This window comes from Solanum dulcamara, chromosome 1 (assembly GCF_947179165.1).
Source record: "Solanum dulcamara chromosome 1, daSolDulc1.2, whole genome shotgun sequence".
In the NCBI taxonomy this organism is placed as follows: domain Eukaryota; kingdom Viridiplantae; phylum Streptophyta; class Magnoliopsida; order Solanales; family Solanaceae; genus Solanum; species Solanum dulcamara.
This window is the reverse complement of record NC_077237.1, coordinates 5,240,062-5,262,488: the sequence shown is the minus strand read 5'-3', so window position 1 is coordinate 5,262,488 and position 22,427 is coordinate 5,240,062. Positions and strand designations below refer to the sequence as shown.

The following is a 22,427-nucleotide window of genomic DNA, read 5'->3' as shown; positions in this document are numbered from 1 at the left end:
AAATAATAAGACTATATTAGCTGGATTATTTATTCAACTAAGCCAATTTTTTGTGTAAAATACAGTGTTTTCAATTGTACATTCACTTGACTTGTAAAAGAAAATGTTTATTTCCAAAATATAATTATAAGTGAAAAGGATGTTATGCAACTAGATTAAGAATAAGTGTAATTGTTGTTATTAATAATAATCTATTGCGTGAAATATGCTGCCCACTTCAATATTTAGAGTTATTGATTTATTTTAAATGTATTTAAGTTAAAATAGTTTTTTAGTATTTTATAGTATTTGAGTAAAATAAAAAGTACTTTTAATCACTTTTTTTATAGCCAAAATGACAAATAAGCCAAAAGCCCTAACTAATTATGACTTTTAAACTCAAAAATTATAAGCTCATCCAAACAGACTCTCAGACCTCCACAACGACTTGGAACAAATAAGAGCAGGAGCTATCATATTAAGTGTGAATTTGAATGAATTGTAATAGCTTTATATGAACCCAATAATTAAATCGAGTTATGGATTTGATATAATAAATTTCAAATTGTACCTCCACTTTTGAACAAATTACTAGCACATTTGGTACACATGACAAAATTGGTCTTTGGCGATGGATGAACTGACGAGGTCTATTCAGGAAGAGGTTTCATGGTGTATGTCATTTGCGGAAGATATAGTACTGATTGATGAGACATGGAATAAAGCTAATGATAAGTTGGAGTTTTGGAGACAATTTATGGAGTCAAAAGGTTCAAATCGAGTAGGATCAAAATAATATATTTGGAGCGACGCAAATTTAGTGTTTTGTTGGATGAAGCGGGCGCGTATTAGGATAGAAGGCTGGTAGGGATAGAGTGTTATCTTGCCTTTTGATGGTTTAGGGTCTGTCATAGGACTAGTCGTGCCACTATAGTTGTGTTTTTATTGCTTTAGCTTATCACATTATTTGTTGTAGTTATTTTTTTTCTTCTTATAGCTAGATTTTACTTTGCTTTTCTTTTTAATTGCTATGCTTTCTTTATTGTTTTCTTCTTTTTTTACTTGGGTATGATACACTTAAGTCGAGAGTCTTTCGAAAACAACCTCTCTACCTCCACAGGGTAGGTAAGGTCTGCGTAGATCTTACCCTCCTCATACCCTACTTTGTGAAATTCCACTGGATATATTGTTGTTGTTGTTGACAAAATTGGTCCTTATGCTTTGCTTGTGGTTAGGTTTAACATTTTTACTATTTTCACTTAAACATATACTTATGCAAAAAAAAATTCTCATTTGGTGTCTGGTATCTAGATGGAGTCTGATTAATTCGGATTCGCGTTGCGTAGGACCCCATTCGGTTGAAAGCGGTTTCTACCAATTAGGATTTTTTTCATACTCAAAACTCGAATCTGAGATCTCTGGTTAAGGGAGGAGCAACTGCATTCACGGCACCATATCCTTTCATGGTACTTGTACAGTTTGATGTAAACACTGACTGAATAATAATTTGTTCAAATATTACTCGAAAAATGTAAATCAATACTCCTAGAATTCTTTTTATCTGTCATTTAAGGTCTTGATACGTCCATTAAGAAAGCCATTTGATAGTATTAATCGTAAATAATTTGACTAGATTAACCTATCTCTTCCTTAATTGTAATTAGTGACTATATGTCTTATAATAGTATGTATTATTATTAAAGAGAAAATGATCTCTTATGGTCATTTATAAATTTAGATCGAGAAAAATGACATTCTCAAATCTCTTATATGTTAAAATAAAGATATCTCGACTCTCATAAATAAAAAGGACATAAAAACTAGAAATAATTGTGTAAAGGATCACAAAATCAATTGACCTTTAGGGAGGAAATGATCACTTCAAATTCAGTTTATCTATAAATGGCAAGCAATTTTCAATGGAATAATAAGTAATTTTGGAGTGTCTTGAAAGTCAAATCTCATTCATTTTCTCATGAATCTACAAAAGAGAATTAAATAAAACACACACACACAATAAAAAAGATACATGAAGGTGAAGTTGCACACTAAGCCAACATGATTTTTACAATTTCTCTTTTTCATCCATAAATTGTATCACACTTATACAACATTAATTCTCACGCACCATAATTGGTATTATGCATTAACCCCTCACACGTGTCAACTTCCTATTGCCTTAAATCTTCTTCTAAATCACTGGTGAATTTCGACTCGCAGATTCACGAGAATTCATTAATTTTGCACATGACATGTACTCACTTCGTTCTTTTTTAATTGTCATGATGCGTTTTTCGAAAATAAGTTTGACTAATTTTTAAAACTAGATTAGATTATAATAATTCGATATTTTTAAATAAAATTTTAAATATTCAAAAACTATAAGAAAAGTACTATGAATTGCAATTTTGTTCATATCAATATGATGAAAAAATACATCTTAAAATGTTAGTCAAAATTCATATTGTTTGACTCTAAAAAAGGAAACTATGACAACTAAAAAGAAACAGAGAGAGTATATAATAAGAAATTTGTTACTTCTTCCATCTCAAATTATTTGTAGTGATTTTTAAAAATAGTTATCTCAAATTATAATTTATCATTTTCGAAGTTCAACAAAAAGTTGTTATTTTTTCCCTTTCATTTTATCCTTAATAGTTAATGTTCTTAAAAACTACAAACACCTCAATAGTAGGTGATATGTTTGATTGTTCAAATACAATGAAGGGTAAATTAAATAGTTAACCTCCCCTTAATTAATCTTTTTTAATGGTCGTGCAAATGAAAATTACGATAAATAATTTGAAATGACGAAAATTAAATATTTACAAAATATGTTATTAGGAATTCAATTATTGTGTATATTAACTTGTGATCGTTGTAGAAATCATAAACTACCAATATATCCTGAATTTGCCTTTTGTTTCTAATATGAATATTTACAAAACATGAGACAAAACCCTAATTAATTCAACTAATGTGATGGAGGGAAAATGATGCAGTACTTAAACCTAATCATATAATTAACATTTCTTTTGCCTTCCACTAACCATATAACTAACTCCACTTGATATAAATTACTTTTTTAAAATCCATTTTATCCATAGTAGAATTAATTTCTAATTAATAAATGGATATATAATTGATGGGATAAAAACTAGTGGGTGAGACAAAATAATTACAAACATATGATGTTAAAATTGCAAGTCGGTTTATGAGTACTAATCCATTTACATTAGTGTGACAACCTTAAAAAAGTAATGCTTCAATGGTCTTTTCTAACCACCAACGGCCAAATCAGTTAGACTCATAATGATAAATTTTTATTTTTATTTTTCCTTAAGAAATTCGATTAATTTGGATTCGTCAGATTGTCTCACATTAAAGATGCGTTTTTATACTCAGAATTTGAATTCAAAACTTCTGATTACCTCTTAACACTATGAGATTGGTGTAATCCTTATAAATACGAAAAAATTACATAAATACACAACTTATTTTATCATATTTTCTAAAATTTCCTACCATTTGAAAAAATTCTAATAATTCCTACTCTCTCTTATTCTAAGATACATCACTTTACACAATGTATCGATCGGATACATCACTTTACGTTATGTATCGATCAGATACATCACTTTACGTGATGTATCAAGATGTATCCAAATTCCACCAAATTTAAGAGATTTTTATAATTTGAAAAAAAATAAAAATAAAATTAAATTACCTCTCAACACTATAGAATTAGTATAATCCTTACTAAAAATAAAAATATACTTACTACTTCATCATAATAATGTTTGATGGTGCATCATAATAAATATATCTCTCCTTATAACCTTTTTTCCCTTTTATAATCTATCCTTTTAAAGTCATGAAGTTATTTTATTGTCATATTAATGGAAGTTTGTGAATTTTGTTAGTATAGAATTTGGAGTAATTAACTGTCATTCAAAAGTTTTTTTTTCCCCTTTCAAATAACCATGAATCAAATGATAAACACATTTATTAATGTAACGTGGTAATTTTATTAATTAGCATATATTTATGAATAAAAATAAGTAATCCGTTATATAAAAAGAGAAAACAATATATCGGAGAAAAATCGATTTACCTTAGCTTGAATTAATTCTATAAACATCACAATTTTTCTTTGACTCAATCAATTCAATTAATACCCTTCTAAACCTTCTTAATATATTTGCATCAAGTTGACCAAAATATGGCATAATACTAAAAATCTCTCTTAATTTACATTCACTTCTTGTAGGACAGTATTGGAGCAATTGATGGCACACATGTTAAAGCTAGATTACCGCAAGGTCAAGAGATACCATATATTGGACGTAAAGGTTATCCGTCTCAAAATATTCTTGTCGTTGTTGATTTTAGTATGTGTTTTATATTTGCATGGGCTGGGTGGAAAGGAGCAGCTCACGATAGTCGTATTTTTGCTGAGGCCCTTCGTAGAGAAGAGCTCAACTTTTCACATCCATGCGAAAACAAATATTATCTAGTTGATGCAGGATATTTACACATGAAAGGATACATGGCTCCCTACAAAATAAATAATGTAAGATATCACCTAGCTAAATTTCGCCGCGGTGCAACTCGACAATTGTGAGAGCAAGAGGATGCATTGAGAAATTTAACTATTTACACCCTTCTTGTAGAAATGTAGTAGAGCGAACATTTGGCGTTTGGAAAGCAAGATGGTCTATTTTGAGAGACATGTCATACTAACACATTGACATACAAAGGGACATCGTACTTGCTACTATGGCCATTCACAATTATATTAGAAAGAAATGCAATGTGGATGATGCATTCCAAACAGTCGAGAATGAGAGCTATATTCCATCGGTTGATTCTAATGATATTAGCACAACTTCAAGAGCTAACAATGTAGATGTCGAAGATGTAGGAGAACAAAATGATGTCTATTGGATGGGGTTTCGTGATATGATTGCTAGTGACATTTCTAATGCTTGATGCTTGTATTATACGAATATTTTCCACTTCTTGCATTTATGGTGGAGTGATTTTGGTTGGAAACAAAAGATACTAAAGCAACCACATTACTCCAACAAACTTCATTAGAAAGCGTAAATGAGACATGTATTTATAAAAAAATTAACTTAAATAAATATTTTATAGCGGAAGTGATTTTACATTATAAATTACTTTTGATTAAAATCAAATTTAAAGTTTAAAAATCTTTTAAATCAACTTATTATGGTGTTAACAACTTTAAGGGTATTTCAGTCATTTTGACAGAAAATAAGTGCTTAACAACACTTATTTGTCAAACACATCAACAACTTATTTTCAGCATAAGCATTTTTATCCAAACACTCAACTGCTTATTTATAAAAATAATTTTCAGCACATAAAAATTCTAAAAATACTTCATACATAAAAGTTATTTTTTTTAAGTTCATCCAAATGGGCTCTGAGTCATGGGGTTGTTTGGTTGGTGGAATAGAATAACAAAGATATTTCACTATGTTTGAGATGAGATAGTTAATTCCATCATGTCAAATGGTGGGATAAAATAATTCTACATTCCTCAATATTCAAAACCAAATATAGATTAATATAATTCCACATTTATTTCAGAATTATTATTTTTATCCCATCGATCAAATATCCTAACTTTATATTTTTAAGATGTCAATTCTTGATAAGACACCACTTAGACTCACTAAAGTTCATTTTCTTGTTGTAATGGCGGGAAATTTAATTAACCACAACTTTCCACCACTTTGAATTTTGATTGAAATATATGTAATATTAGACTATTAGTACACTACCATGAAAACATGAATTTTCAATAATATTGTCAAAAAAATTGCAATGAAAATACTTCAAATTAAAATTTGCTCGTATGATCGCAATTATGCGTAAAAGTGAATTTAGAATCTAGAGTACGTGAGTACGGATTTGAAGTCGATATATTCATATTTTAACTTTTTCACATATATAGCTCAAATTGAAATAATTAATGGCCACAGAGCCAGAGTCAAGATTAATTGAAATTTATAAGATATATGTATATGTATTAAGAAATATTTATAAATACTCAATTGTTAATACCTTATTATTGGATATTAACTTAAGGTCCCTGTAGTTTATAATAACTTATAAACTTTAAATTCTGAATTCAACTCGTTTAATATATCGTACTCATTTCAACGGATGTCATTGGACCAAAACCCACTACGATTCTTTTTTTTTTTTTGGGTTGTAGTATCCACAGTGATATCCAGTCTATTTTCACGTTACTATAAATTAACAAATACATGCACCGTTTTGTGGAAAAGATTTTTTTTATATATATCACAAAGATTTTATCTTCATTTTTTTAATCAACAAATGGGAAGAAAATAAAAAAGGTCCTCCTTTCACTAATTATATTAATTTTAAAAGTTCGTGCAAAAACACGGTTTAGTGAACTGTATAAGAAAATGATGGATAATGAAGGCATGAAAAAAAAAAGTCTTTTTCTTCCTTTTTCAACTTCACATTTTTGAGTTGCATGTGAAATTTTGTTAGTTTTCCTATAATACTAGAAGATCTTTATTCTTATTTTTTTCTATTTTTTGCGTGTCAATTTTGTCTTATGATTTACAACAATAACAATATTATATTTAATGTAATCTTATAAGACATTATTTCTATCTCATACGGATATTAACTAATTTAGAATTTTTATTAAGAGGGATTGAAAAATAAAAATATATTGTATGAAATTTTAACATGAAAAGGTGAATTTTCAATCTGCTAAACAATTGAGTTAACCTATAGTCTTGTGTTAAGGGATTCAAAAATCTTTCTATATATATACACATAAAAAAAATTACCCTATATTACAATATAATTTTTTAACGAGGAATTGAAATGAACACCCTCTCGCCACTATTTTCGAAAGAACCCCGACTTAATGCAAACAAGTTTTATCTTATGTTTTATGACCTTTTAAAACTTTTAGAAGGTTCTGTATCACCGTTTTTGAATAATCCCATGGTCATAATTAATATTTAGTGGTCTTTATCTGACCCTGACTTCTAATTAATTTTCTAAATTGTCTTAAATTTCTTTTTAATTTGTCGCTATCAACTCATGTAGATGAAAGACTGGTGATAAATTAAATTAATTGGAATAGAAAAGAGTTGAATTATGTATATCGTCTCATCCAAAAATTTAAACTATTTTAAATTTGATCAAGTTAAAAGTTCGTTCAATATGCAAGCGCAATATTTACTTATGAATATCGGTGAGACTCAAAACTACGACGAACATAATGGACACTTCCCTCCTCTAATAACATGTATAACATGAATTAAATATCTAAACGTTTAAATTGGTAGAGACAAAATATTTTTTATTTATTTAAGTTAGCAAGAGGAAGAATGAGACACCTAAGGATTTTGAAAATGAAAGGATAAAGCTCCTGGTGTGCATTATTTTACGTGATACAAACTTGTCTTGATTCGTTTATTTATATTTATTTAAATGAAACTTTCACATCTTTCCATTGAATTTCAAATTTTAGCAGATAAAAAAAAAACAGTCCAATGCACAATGTATTCCATGTTTACAAAGTTCAAAATAGGGTTGCATCCTTGTTCACAAAGTTCAAAAAATGTTTGCATCGATGTAATGTAAGTATCTTACTGTGACATAAATCTTAGTGTCTAATTCCACAACTCCAACGGATTATCTATAGCATTGAAACACTCTTAATACATAAAAAGGGACAAATCGATGCACAATGTATCCCGCGCTCACAAATTTTTAAAAAGGGTTGCGTCCTCATTCTGAAAGGATGTATTGTAAGCATCTTATTGTAATGTAATGGCTGATCCCACAACTTGAGCTGGGATCTGTAGCATCGTAACACTCACCACATAAAAAAGGACAAGTCAATGCACAATATATCCCGCGGTTTATTAAGTTCAAAAAAGGGTTGCATCCTCAGTCTCGTAAGCATCTTACTATGATGCAAACATTAGTGACTCATCCCACAACTCGAACCTGTGATCTATAGCTTTACAATGTTCACCGCATAAAAAAGGGATTAGTCTAATACATGATAAATCCGGTGTTCACATAGTTGAGAAAAGGGTGCATCCTCATTCCGAAAGGGTTGGGTGTAATGTAAGCATCTTACTCTGACGCACATATTAATAGTTGGATCCATGACTTGAACTTGTGATTTATAGCATTCCAACGCTCACCACATAAATAGTAAAAATGAGAGCAAAAAGCTTTCGGCAATGCTGGTAGATTTTAATTTCCTAATAGACAATATAATCACAGTAACTTTTAAAATAACTATCTAAAAACATTAGGAGAAAACCGTTTTTAGAAAATGGTCGAAATGCCACCTGCACAACTAAAACGAAAAATTGCACAATATCCTAAGTTTTACCTCAACATGCTCTGATGAATTTGCCATGATTTGTGTTCCAAGACCCAAATCCTTGTCAAAGAGGGAGACTCTGTTCACAGTGGTATGATTCTAGTTTTTTGAAAAACTACATAGCTTATCGCTAATCCCTTATATTCCGTCCTGACAGTGAGCTAGCTCCTTTCAAAGTTGCAAACATAATCCCTAGGTGGCGATGTAAGCTTACCAAAGAATTCTGGGCAATGGTGAAAGTAATAACTAACCATATCCTCCTTGACCACGAGGTAATCTCCGATCCACACTAATGGAATCAGACTGAATGTACTCGAGATATCTGGGATTCTGTGTCAATACAATGAGTAGTTTTCAGAATGAATACAGCATTTCTATAAGATACATAAAATGGGAACAATGGTAACTGGATTATAGGATATAATCAATCAATCCTTCTAATTACAAGCACAACATGCTTGTTGAACTACGAGCCCTTCATGCTGGACGAATCTAGCTTGATGACAGATCTTTGTTCTACCAACAATTGAAACAGATTCTAAAGAAAGCATCAACATGTTGTAGCATGGATACGATTGCTAATCTTATTTAATTGATGACAACAGGTACTTAACGCATAAACTAGGGCACCCTTCACCAAGCATTCAGAGAATGCAAATGAAGTGGCCGATGGTCTTGCAAAGCATGGAGCAAGGATGAAAATTTATGATAACTCAATGCTATATATCATGTACCGCCTTCTTTTATTGCTTCTACTTTTATCAATGACTGCATAGGGTCCGGATACTTCAGAAAGGTGAAAAATATGAAATGTCATTTAATTAGTGTTAATTTAAGTATCTATTTCACCCCACACACACAAAAAAAAGTGATAAGATTTATCATTTTGTATTTCGGAAACAGCCTCTCTACCTCCACGAGGTAGTGGTAAGGTCTGCATACACTCTAGCCTCCCCAGACCCCACTTTGTGGGATTTCACTAGGTATGTTGTCGTCGTTGTTGTTGTTGTTGAGAAGATTTATCATTTTCATGGTAGTTTGACTTGGGAAGTCAAATAAACTAATTTTACAAGGCAAATGAATTCTTGATATTCACTTTATGCAAAACAACTGTTCAGTTGTAAAAATAATGAAATTTGATGTCAAGTACTGAAACCTGTTACATGAAATGGAATAAGCAAGCACCTATTTGTAATAACTTTTCTTAAATTTTTCTTGTCGAGGTATCGTTACACTTAATCGTTCATATAATATATATCTGCTTGATTTTTGTTTGCATTTACATCTGCAAACTCAGGCCCCCTCCATGCATGCATCTACCATCCATACACTTAGGTTATCATTAATGGTTAAATCTAACTGATCCCTTAAATATATAACAGACCTGGTCAACACAACTCTGTATGCATTTAACTTGAACAAAATCATCACCTATTACCAGAGAAACTTCCAACTTCCTTCCTATGTTGAATTCTTAATCTTCTGTACTCTACAAGCAAATAAAGTGAAGAGCAAATCCCCATATTGGGCCAACATATGGACGGTATAAGTAACATTAGATTTGTGCGGCAAGTACGCCGTATGCAGTCATCAGTCCAAAAGCATAAGATCATCAATCACCATAAAAGAAGCATCTAAATCAAGATTGTACAGGCAGAATTTTTTGTAAACATTTACTTGGGAAACACATAGGCGATGACATGTTTGATGGAAGGGGAATAGAACTTTGAAGGAGCAGATATGGAATTAGGCATACAAGTTTCACAAAAAATTATAACACTGAACCTGAAAAAAAGTACAACGGAGAAACTTACCATTCACCACTTGTTCCAATATCAAAAAAGTTAACATAAAGAGCAGCTTGTTCATTGCGGTCTTCGCATTTTTATGTTCACAGGAATTTCTTTGTACGACTGAACTTTCTTAGCTGCCTCCCTTGATGGCCTACTCAGAGATGTTCTTTCGAAGGGTATAGGTTCAAACCTCGATGAAGGATTGCAGTGTAGATCATCAGATGATATGCATATGGATGTCGAACCATTTTCTTGCACTGGATCACTTATTGGTGGGCGCAGAGCACATTTGTCTTGTACCGCGAAAGAGTCTTCACCGAGTTTCAGCGCCTCAGGTTTAAACCTGGCAGACTGCCTCCTTACACAGGATCTGTAAAGACAACAAATTGCAATGAAAATTCTCTTAACAATGTTTAGAATCTGTAACTATATTCTTCAAGTTAACATGCACAGCCTAACCTTTTATTTTCCGTCTTATCCTCTGATTGAACTTGCTCAGAAGAACCCACGCCTATGCATCAGAGATAGAGAAACAATATACAAGCAATAGTTCCTAAGTACTTATTGACAATAAATATCACATCACACCAAGAGGTTACACTCACTCTTTGACCGAAGTCTCTTTTTGTGATTTCTGGCTTTCTCAACATCTCCCTTTCCTAATGATAGATCTCTTGCTTCCTCACACTTCATGGGTTTCACCTTTGAATATTGACAGCAAAAGAGTATATTAAATCAATTCTACGACGTTATGGGATTACCAAAAGCTGCTTATGTACCTCATCATTCAGATCTTGGCACATATTTGTTCTCGGTTGCTCCTAATTGAACAAGAAAACTTCCTTAGACAAACAGAAAGAAATGACATATTTCTACAACCACATACCTAGTGTAATCCCACAAGTGGGGTCTGGAGAGGGTGGAGTGTACGCGGACCTTACCTCTACCTTTGTAGGTAGAGAGACAGTTTCCAATAGACCCTTGGCTCAAGGAAAACCATATCAAGGCAGATCGAAAAAAGAAATAACAGAAGTGAAGAAATCATGGCAAAATACTTCAGAAAGCATGACAGCATTCAACAACAAAATAGTGCGATTAACATATTGGAGATGCCAACAATCAATAATTGGACAAAGATGCAGAAATAATTTGAATTATCTCTAAACTGTACTCACTTCTGCTTCAAACTTTCTGACATAAAGTAAGCCCTTTATGCATCCAAGCTCATGTTGTAATGTTTTGACCTGATATCAGTCAAATACCATTTACATAAGCTTATGGGGAAACCCAACCTTAAAAGAATATCAGATGAAAGCATCCGATTGCTTACCCTATCTTTATTTGAATTTAATTCCTGAGGGGAAAAGAAAGAAAAAAAAAAGCAAATAGTTTTAGCACCATGAAAGAAGATCATATGTTCAGTTCACGAAAGAAAACTTTGACAGGCTCGGAAATGGAAGGGAAAACAAACCGCAAGCATTTTACTGTTTCCTTGAGCAAGCAACTGATTTTGTTGATGCATTTTCCGCACATTCATTCTCAGTTTCTGTATCTCTACTCCAGTTATTTCAATGATCTTGCTATGGAGAAAGAATCAAGGAACCGGGCAACAAATCACAAGTAAAAAGGCATGAGTACCATTACAAAGCACAAAAGCGAACCAAAACTATTCCACAGGGAATGTGTTTTAAAACCGGAAAGTAAATGTGATTCATCTGCAATTAAAGGATACTTTCTTTCTGCTAACATCTTCGTCAATGCCAAATTTTCCTGGATAATTTCCAATAACGCAAATTAAGCTAAACTAAAGCTAAGTCCATAGATTTAACACAATAAACCACTAAACAAACACAAAGTGCACCTTCTGGATCCTTTCTAGATACTCTTTCGAAGCAGCTGGGAATTGTTCTGGAATCTTATCTTGGCTAGACAATCTCTTTCGCAACGGTAAGTTACTGATATCAGCAAGCTTTTTCCTTGGACTATTCCTGCAATTACCCTCCATTGCTTTCCTTACTTTTGCTTCATTCACCAATTTCCCCTTCCGTAGACCTTAGTTTCTTCGCAAGAAACAAATTTTCCTTTAGTTTTACAAATAAAATTCAACTCTTTTTTTTTGTTTGTAAAAGAGAACTAAAACGTCAAGTAACTACTCCGAAACTAAGCGAGGGAATGAGACCCTAACAACATCTCAGCATGCGAAGAAATACTAGAAGGCATGTGTGAATGTCATTCACAGCAAGACTCCTGACTAAAGGCTAAATTGGCTAAACCGTCAGCTAACGAATTAGCGTCCATTGCTTTCCTACTTTTGCTTCATTCACTGATTTCTCCTTCCCTAGACCTTGGTTTCTTCGCAAGGAACAAATTTTCCTTCATTTTTACAAATAAAAATCAACTCTTTTTTCTTCTTTTTTTTGTAAAAGAGAACTAAAACATCAAGTAACTAGTCCAAAACTAAGCAAGGGAATGAGACCCCAACAACATCTCCTGCAACAAGGGAAGAAATGCTAGAAGGCACGTGTGAATGTCATTCAATACGAGACTCCTGACTAAAGGCTAAATTGGCTAAACCGTCAGCTAACGAATTAGCCTCCATTGCTTTCCCTACTTTTGCTTCATTCACCAATTACCCCTTCCCTAGACCTTGGTTTCTTCACAAGAAACAAATTTTCCTTCATTTTTACAAATAAAAATCAACTCTTTTTTCTTCTATTTTTTTTTTGGAAAAGAGAACTAAAACATCAAGTAACTAGTCCGAAACTAAACGCGGGAATGAGACCCTAACAACGTCTCCTGCAACACGCGAAGAAATACTAGAAGGCACATGTGAATGTCATTCAAAGCGAGACTCCTGACTAAAAGGCTAAATTGACTAACCATCAGTTATCGAATTGCAGTAGAGACCACCCAGTTCCTAGACAAGAGGTGAAGAATGCGGTTGACAGTAAAATTCAACTCTTTAGCAACAGACAATCTAACAACTAAGATTAAATCAACAATTAGAACAATTTTTTTAAAAAAAATGGAATTTGTACTGAAATTCACAACATATGATAATTACTTCATTGCTAATAATCTTAATATTCTCTACTTCATCTTTCCGTCGTACTCTATAAGGTTTCAGATAATCGGCAATTAAAATTCAAATAAGAAATGCGCAAAATAGGAATGCGAATTAGCGCTATAGTCAAATTGAGGAAAGGATAAAGGAACTTACAACTCGATTTCGCCGGAAACCTCGCCGCCGAGGGCTGTTAACTTCGCCACCGATTGGCTGTAAACTTCGCCGCCGATATGCAATTTGAAATTGGGAAAGAATGTCAAGTCGGACTTTGGGTCCTCATTTACGATCCATTTGTAATCAAATTGAATTGAAAATATAATTTACAAATAGGAGTTGTTTAGACGGTAAATATGATTTTGGGCCTTTCATGCGCAACTTAGGTGGAAGGGGAAGAAGGCCTCTTTTCAGGAGGGCACGAGCCATCAGTGAGATATCACCCTGGATGGGCTACAATTCCAACTTTTTGTCAGGACTATGGGTCAAGGAATAGTCTCAGATAGGGCTGTATAGAAACTGCATCAAATCGATAAATCGAATCAAATCAGGAAAAAAAATTCGACTAGTGATTTGGTTTGACTTGATTTGGTGTTTGAAAAAAAAACCCGATCATTATAGGGTTGGATTGGTTTTAACTAAAAAAATTCAAACCGAACCCAAATTGTCCCGATTATAGATATACTATTTTTAAATTATGTTATACATAAAAATATTTATTAAAATGTAATTTATAAATATTTTTTTAAAATTTTTTATAATTTTTGTTTTCTTTCTTACATTTAGATTTGGACTTGAGAAACCCATCTAAATAATATACAAAAAAAGTTCATCTTATAAAGTTATATTGTAAAGTTAAAACTTCAAACAGTGTTCTGCCTCCATCTTATATGTTGATATTTTGTACTAGAACTCTTTTTAAGAAGCACTGCTCTGTGCTTTTTATTAGATACTATGAAAAATCCGAGAAACCCAAAAAAACTCGAAAATTTGAAGAAAAAAAACAAAAAAACCGAGAAAAATTGATATAGAAAAACCCGACTTTTATTGGTTTGGTTTGGTTTATAGATTTAATAACTCGACACAAATGGTTTGGTTTGGTTTGATTTGTAAAAAATTCGAAACAATTCGGTCCATGTACACCCCTAGTCTCAGATAGACAGTTGTTTGTGCATTTTGCCCAATTCAGGCCCATATACTTTGAATATTATGTAGAAGGGAAACTTATATAAATATACAATATTAAAAAAATATTTACCATTTATAGCAATAAATATTTTTTTTCAGTGAACACTTATAATACATTTATAATACAATTTTAATACATATTGCAGAGAACTATTTATAAAACATATATAATACAAGTTTTATAGATGGATAATACATTTATCACATATTTTAATAGATTTATAATACAGTATGTTAGTTTCTTATTACACAAACATAATATATATTTTAAAACACTTATAATACATTTATATTGTATACATAATTCACTTTTAATACAAGTTTAGATTTATCATAGTATTGCTATATATTGCTATAAATGGTAATAAATAAAAAATATCGCTAAAATCGATAATTAATTTTTAAAAAGCACTCAATCAAGTAATTTTTCCTATGTAGAAATGGCTTGGGCTGAAAAGTTTTTGGCGAAGTATTTAACTTATAGCCAGTTTTATTAATGGGGAGCTACAATAGCATGTTTTCCATTAAATTATTAGCCAACCAAAGATCGTTTACCATGAATGGTTGAAAAGAAGAATTTATCACATAAAACATCAAATATGATGAAAATGTTGCAATTTTGTTGAATCTTATTTTGCCTAGTTATTTTGAGGTTCCCAGCATTTTTGTTTAATGGTAAAATCACGATACATAATGTATGAATTATGTATATGTCACTAGTTCAAATCCTATCACGGCAAAAAAATCTAATATTTAAGTAAAGAAGTATACACGGACAATCCCATTATTCATTATATTTTGACTCATACATTAGGTACGGCTAGAAAATGTATAAATAATACGTACAATGTACAATAGAGTAAATTTCATGAATGCTCACTTATGTTTGAAAAATTGTCTACTAATATCACTGTTGTTTCTTTTAAGAACTATAATATCATCCAACTATCTTTATTTTCCTCAAAAATATACTTGACATATATTTTTATTATGTTAAGTATATTTTGAGAAATATAAAAATAGTTGGGTGATATTTTAATTCTAAAAAAAATAAAAATAATATAAATAAGCAATTTTTCAAATAGGGATAGACCATTCAGAAAATTTACTAATATATTATATCGCGTATCGCACGCGAAAAAAAAAAAGGAATTTGCAGACTAATATTAATCACTAATTTTCTACTCACCCCAAAACCCACCGACACCTCAAAAGACAAAAACGAGTGAACAATTTATTTATTTAAAAGACTGCCCCTTTTTATAAAATAAAATAAAAAGTTCATTTTTTTAAATTACTAAAATGAAAGAATATAAAAAAAAAGTTGGGCTGACAAAACGGATGACCCTGGATCATTTGCAAACCTAGACCTATAAGTAACTCAATGACAAAAAGAATCTCTATTATATTATGCTGTAAGATGAAATTTTACTGTACTTCTATAATATACTTTATTTTCATGCACTGCATGTGCATATTCTTTTACAGATAATTTTCTTAACACTGAATTGAATATATTTTCGTGTCTCAAATTTTGGATTTGCCGGTAAAATCAACGGATTTTTAGATTGACAAATTTCTGAAGATGATCGTACACATCACAATTTTTACAAATATCACCACAGAGAAAGAGGAAAGAGAAAAACGTTATAGAAGACATCACACAAATTTTATCACATGATTAATATATCTGTTTTGGACTCGATATGATAAAGCCCAAAAGAAAATAAAAATTCCATACATGCCTAAGAATCAACTATCTCCAAATCATAAGAATCAACTATTCCAAATTCAAGTTCATTTATCAACAATAAAAAAAAAATCCCAATCATTTTAACTGATTTTCACACCAGAATTTGCAGTATAAGGTTATATTATTTTTGAAAACAAAATGTCAACCAAACGCAATGTAAAATAACATCAAATTTATAATAAATAATGTTGAAAATGACTTGTTGGGTTTTAGGGATGCTAATTGGTCCATTAACTTGTCGTGTTCTTATCAATAACGTATAAATACAATACTATGAGTGTTGGAAAATACATTTTTTTCATCATATAATATGATGGCCGATAGGGTTGCACTCTAATATTAGGACAAAGGAAATTCATCCGCTTTATGAGAAATCTCTCTAACCAGTAACATGAATCTTGATTGTTGTAGATTTGTTTTTCCAAAAAAACATATAAGTCTCCTAACTAGTATTTTCAATTAAATACGTCAAATAATTTTCTTATTCATGACAATAAAACAAGAAAAAATTATTTAAATACACAACTTATTTTATCATATTCTCTAAAATTTTCTACCATTTGAAAAAATTACAAAAATTATTATTCTCTCCTATTCTTCGATACATCATTTTACGCGATGTATCGGGACATACGTTATGTATCCAGAATCGAGACGCCATGTATCGGGACATTGATAAATGTATTCAGAATCGAGACACGGTATATTGGGACATTTTTTAAATGTATCCGAATTCCATTAAATTTAAGAAATTTTTGTAATTAAAAAAAGAGTATGAATATGATGTAATTAGTTTTTCACATTATGAGATTGGTGTAATCCCAGCCAAAAACAATCCCTCAAGATTAGAGAGCACTGATCACTTTATTCATCACATGCAATTTCACCTTAGCATGTAGCAAAAAACATTTCAACTTTTAATTTGACATAACATGAGTTGTTTTGAGGATAAATAAAGAAACAGAATATAAACTTTTTAAAGATTTACGAAGCATTTTATTCAATAGTACTTCCTTTATAACAAAAGCTGCAAAAATAAACATTTTACCTTTTCCTTTTGGTCATGTGGTAACACGTATATATGTTTATCTTTAAACAAAGTATTTCCATACTTGCTAACATGGATCCCATATCCTTAATTGGTTATAAAAAATCAAATTCGTCGAATTTAAATCTTAAATTCACCTTTAATTGTGTATGGATACTACCTCCATCTTTTGAATCTTAAATCCGCCTATAATATATATTCATATTTTTATTGTATGTGAATTTGGGTATGGTAGCTATAGAAATTATGAGTCTTTACTTTTTTGGTCTGTCTATTGATATTTGCATTATTTTCAGACAGTATCTGTCTTTTTTTATACATACACTACATATTATATTAAAAAAAAAATTATATATATTATTGAATTTTTTACTAAAGCTTTGCCAAAGGACATACACTTATATAACAAAGTGTCTTTTGCAACTTAGTGAAAAAGCACTCCAAAACCAAAAATAAAACTTAACTAAGCTTTTACCTTTCGTCTCAGATTATTTTTCATGTTTCTCTTTTAAACGCACCTTATAATTAGGAGTGACTTTTAACTATTTTACCCTTTCTCTTTCCATTGAATATTTGCAAGACTTATGTCCCATCTCCTCATAATTAAGGTGTTTGTAGTCTTCAAGAATAATTATTACTAAAGTTAAGACGGAATGAAAATAATTATATTTTTCCTTTAACTTTTAAAATAATAAATAATTTAAAATAACTGTATTTAAAAATTATAATGACATCACGACATATAATTTGAGACAGAAAGTATTAAATATGTGTTTGAAACACAAAATAAGAGGAAAAGGAGGGGGAAAATAAGTAAAAAAGTCAAGCCACCATGGAACATATTATTAATAAGAAGATAATGAAAGATTTATCAACTTGTTTGATTTTAGAAGCAAAATTATACTTTTCTTTTCTTTCACAAAAAGTCCTAATAATCCACTTAATGCAAATCACTTAAAGCACTTGATCTTTGATTATAATTTTTTCATGCATGCATATGGATGTTTATTTCATATTTTTTCCCTCTAAAATAAATGAAGTTTAATGCCAAAATATTGGGAGAGTATTAATCACCACGTCATATAGTGAAAGTCTCTTTTGTGAAATAATTGATCAATTATCACAATCCAACACTACAAATGTTTTTCATTTTCTTGATAGGTCCAATTAACTAAACGTCTTTTGACTAGTACATGTTAATAGACCGTTTGAATTATCTGATTAAAAGTAATTGATAAACGATTAATAGGGGTGAATGTATCTCATATCGAATAAGTTCAATGGAATTCAATATTTTTATGTCAAATATATATGAAAATTATTAAAATTTAAATAATAAAAATATACCTTGTATAATTGTTATTTTCATGTTGTGAAAAAACTTTTTTTTTCTTTTGAAAAGTAATAATAACTCCAATGGAAACAAAAATTGGGCGGTGGAGGATTACATTATACTGACTCATTATCAATGTTTAGATTCGATGTTTCAACTTCATGATATTGATGTGTTTTTGACTTAATTATATTATTATTATTATTTTGAATATTTCCCTTCACTAGAATTCTTTTTGGTATTTTCTTAACTTATTTTTGAAGAAAGCATCATCAGATTACTCCATGAGGAGTACTTAATTACTTAATTTATGACATATAATAACTTTGAGAAAAATTTAACCCAAGATACCCTCTTTTGGATTTTCCACAATGTCCCCGGCTATTTACTGAGTGAGAAGTAGATGATTTATTATAGATTTGTTTTTAGAAGAATATATTTTTTTTCAAAAATTCTACAAGATTTGTTCGTTTATTTTATACTCTTTTCGTCTGTCATGATAAGATTTTGCACCATTCATAAGAAAACGTTAATTAGGAGCGTTATTTGACTAATATATTCCTTATTTATTCTTTAATCTTTATTCATTTACGTGTCTCTTAATTCTAGAATAATTAATGCTAAGGGCAAAATTGGAAAAAAATAATTAATTCTCTCTTGGTTGTTTAAATTGACAACTATTTTGGGACAAATATTTTTAGTATTCATGACAATTAATATGGGAGAGAGGGAGTAGTATATGTACTACTTGACCAACAAATTAAATTAGTTGTGGATAATATTTAAAAAGATGTATATTAAAGGATTTTGCATTCCAATAATTAAGCCTAAAACCAATTTTGTAAGTTTCAAAATGTAATGATATATACCACTGACCTAATTAAAGTCCATGGACAATCAATTGTTCTTCTGCTCTCTTGTTTTTTGGTTTAGGGTGGGGGGGGGGGAGGGAGGTTAGGAAAAATACGTATTTGTCCCTCTATTGTTAAAAAAAAAATTAATATTATCTTCTGTACATATATAAACTATAATATAACGAAGGGCAATATTACACTTTTTTCAATAATAAAAGGATAAACATCTCATTTTAATGATGTAATGTTCATTATCATAATGCTTAGACATATGCTCAATCTCACATTTTTTCCTCTGGTAGCCTATTTTCAAATTATTTAACCTAACTTATTTTCTATAGAACAATTCTATTATTGTGTGTGTGTGTGTGTGTGTTTTCCTTAGCTATTAACCTAGTATTGTTTGGAGCTCATGTAACTTGATGCTTTTTTGATGTCTTATGTGGTGTCTAGAATCCTAGTTCTAATATGATAAACCATTTTGGAAGGGTTAAATAAATACCAACATGAATTGTAATGGTATAATTGAATTGTTTTTATTTTTAATTAGAATTTATAGATTTTGAGAATTCGAATTCTGAGTATGAAATACTTTTTTATTGAAAATCATGTCTTCAGAAATGGACTCTATAATCCACGAATTTAAATAATTAAACTTAAATGTAGGTATTAAATATCCAGCGAGAATCACCCCACTCACCCCAAAAAAGGGGCTAAATTAATGGCATGAAATCCACTATATGATAATTTATAATTAACATAATATCCACTTCGATCTATTATGTTTTCCCAATAATTAGATTGGTGGGATGAATTACTATATTATATTTCCTCAATGACGTATTATATTGATTGATTTTAAAATTTGATACACAAAAAATTATGACATTGCACCTACCTCATTCATTCAACTAATCTTGTGAAAAATGTCATAGGAATTCCTACCAAAAAGCATATAATATATATATATATATATATATATATATATATATATATATATATATATATAAATATATATATATATATATATAAATATATATATATATATATATAAATATATTATTGGGAAATAACTTTTAAAATTAAGTATATTATTCTATTTTAATAACATCATGCATTTAATTTGCAATTGAAATACAACTTAAGCATGCAAATGCTTTTAAATCATCATTCATGTTTTCATGTTATTCATTTAAATGAACTTTTCTATAGAAGGCAAGTTTCATAGCTTTAAGATTTCTTTTCCAATTCTATTACCTCCCTTTTATATTATTTGTTCACGTTGATTTATCAGACTCCTTCGTATATTTTATCAAACCAACCTTATTAATGATTCTTTGAATTTGACTATTGCTAATTTATATAGTTATTTAATATCAAGGATGGTATGAAATTTTTTTCTCTTGAATTGTTAAAATGGACAAGTAAAATGAAATAACTATTTTTAGTATAGGGCCAAGTAAAATGAAATGGAGGGAGTATGAGTCTAAGTTTTTTCTTTTTTTGTTTCCCACCCAGTATCCGGTATCCATATTGGAGCCCAACTAAATTCGAATTGGCGTCGAAAAGTCTCACATTGGAGAGAAGTGAGGGTAAAGCGCTCTCTACCAAAAAACGACTCTGTATCTACTGGTTAAGGATGAAGGAATACTTATTTGTTCTGTATCGATCTAGCTCATTAATTGAATTCAATTGCTGCTCATGTTGAACACAAAAGATAATATTTGTATTTAATCTATGTTCAATCCATGCTGATATATACTAAAAGAGCTATACATTTTCGATAAACTACTTTTTTGGTAAAAAAATCTCAAGTTTTCTTCCTAGTTTAATATATATTTAGATATGGATCTTACATGAAACAATTAACAAGTAAACTAGAAATGTTAAGTAAATTAAAATTAGGCCTTAAACTTTTCTTATATGATGTATACATATACTATTGCCTTTTATTAGCGTTGCATTTTTTTAGAGGAATTTTCGTATATAACCACTCAAAAATACCTCAATTATGCTCCATAGCTATAGTTTGGATAATTACATTTCGTAACTATAACTATAATAACGTTTGTATAATTCGCTATACAATTTACAATTTTTGTAGAGCATTTGTATAATTTGTTATTCAATTCGCAGTTTTTGTATAGCGTTTGTATATTTCGCTATACAATTTGTGCACAACGTTTGTGTAATTCGCTATACAATTCGCAGTGTTTGTATATTTCGGTATACAATTCGCGCCCAATGTTTGTATAATCGCGCACATCATTTGTATAATCGAGCACAACGTTTGTATAATTGTGTGAAATATACAAAACTCAAACTGTAATTATAGTTAAATGTTAGTGGCGAGCCATAATTAATTCAAACTATAATTATGTTAGCTAATTAACTAGTATACGTTTGGTTATTCGCGTAATTTTTCTTTTTTTTTTTATACATCTTATTTGTAGTGTAGTATTCTTAAACACAAGACCATTAATTAACTTCATATAGTAATATAAATTTCTTTACATATATAAGTAGGTAGGTACTAATATAAGTTAATATGATGTTAGCCTTATGTTTGTAATATGTTATCTTGAATATTATTATAAAAAAAAACTCTATTTATTAATATGAACATTGTAATAGATTAATTCAAAGTTTTAAAATATTTCTCAATTATTAAAAGTGGTGGGCTTTCTTTCCTTTTTTTAAAAAGTTGTGCTTTTTTTCTTTTCTATAAATTTCAATATTGTCTAATCAAAAATATATATAAAATACACTATTAAAAATTAAAAATTTTGAGACACGAATTTTTAGGGTATAAAATGAAAGGTTTTATTAGCCTCCCCTTTGAAAGTCTCCTTCCATGGGATTGAGTTTTGGTATTTATTTTATTTAAATGTAAAACTTTTCGACATAAATTCAAAATTAATTTGATTCTAACTCGAATATCAAATAGAGAATAGAATTGTTATTTATTTATTTTAAGAAAAAAACATCTGTAA

The 22,427-nt window shown here is 30.0% G+C and overlaps 1 protein-coding gene across 2 annotated transcripts; it reads right to left on the bottom strand.

Moving 5' to 3' along the window:
* Positions 1 to 8,181: 8,181 nt before the first annotated feature.
* LOC129899294 (SHUGOSHIN 2) lies at positions 8,182 to 13,681 on the bottom strand. Of its 2 annotated transcripts, none has more exons than XM_055974216.1 (11): positions 13,418 to 13,681; positions 12,059 to 12,249; positions 11,930 to 11,967; positions 11,669 to 11,777; positions 11,528 to 11,551; positions 11,373 to 11,441; positions 10,977 to 11,018; positions 10,803 to 10,899; positions 10,657 to 10,708; positions 10,219 to 10,567; positions 8,182 to 8,734 (listed from the first exon to the last, which is right to left on the bottom strand). In XM_055974216.1, the coding sequence occupies exons 2-10, from the start codon at positions 12,200 to 12,202 to the stop codon at positions 10,270 to 10,272; spliced, it is 873 nt and encodes a 290-aa protein (XP_055830191.1). In that variant the 5' UTR covers positions 12,203 to 12,249; positions 13,418 to 13,681; the 3' UTR covers positions 8,182 to 8,734; positions 10,219 to 10,269. The 2 variants fall into 2 exon arrangements, with proteins under 2 accessions (XP_055830191.1, XP_055830183.1); XM_055974208.1 differs by having other exon boundaries at positions 12,059 to 12,257; positions 13,418 to 13,680.
* Between the last annotated feature and the right edge of the window lie 8,746 nt (positions 13,682 to 22,427).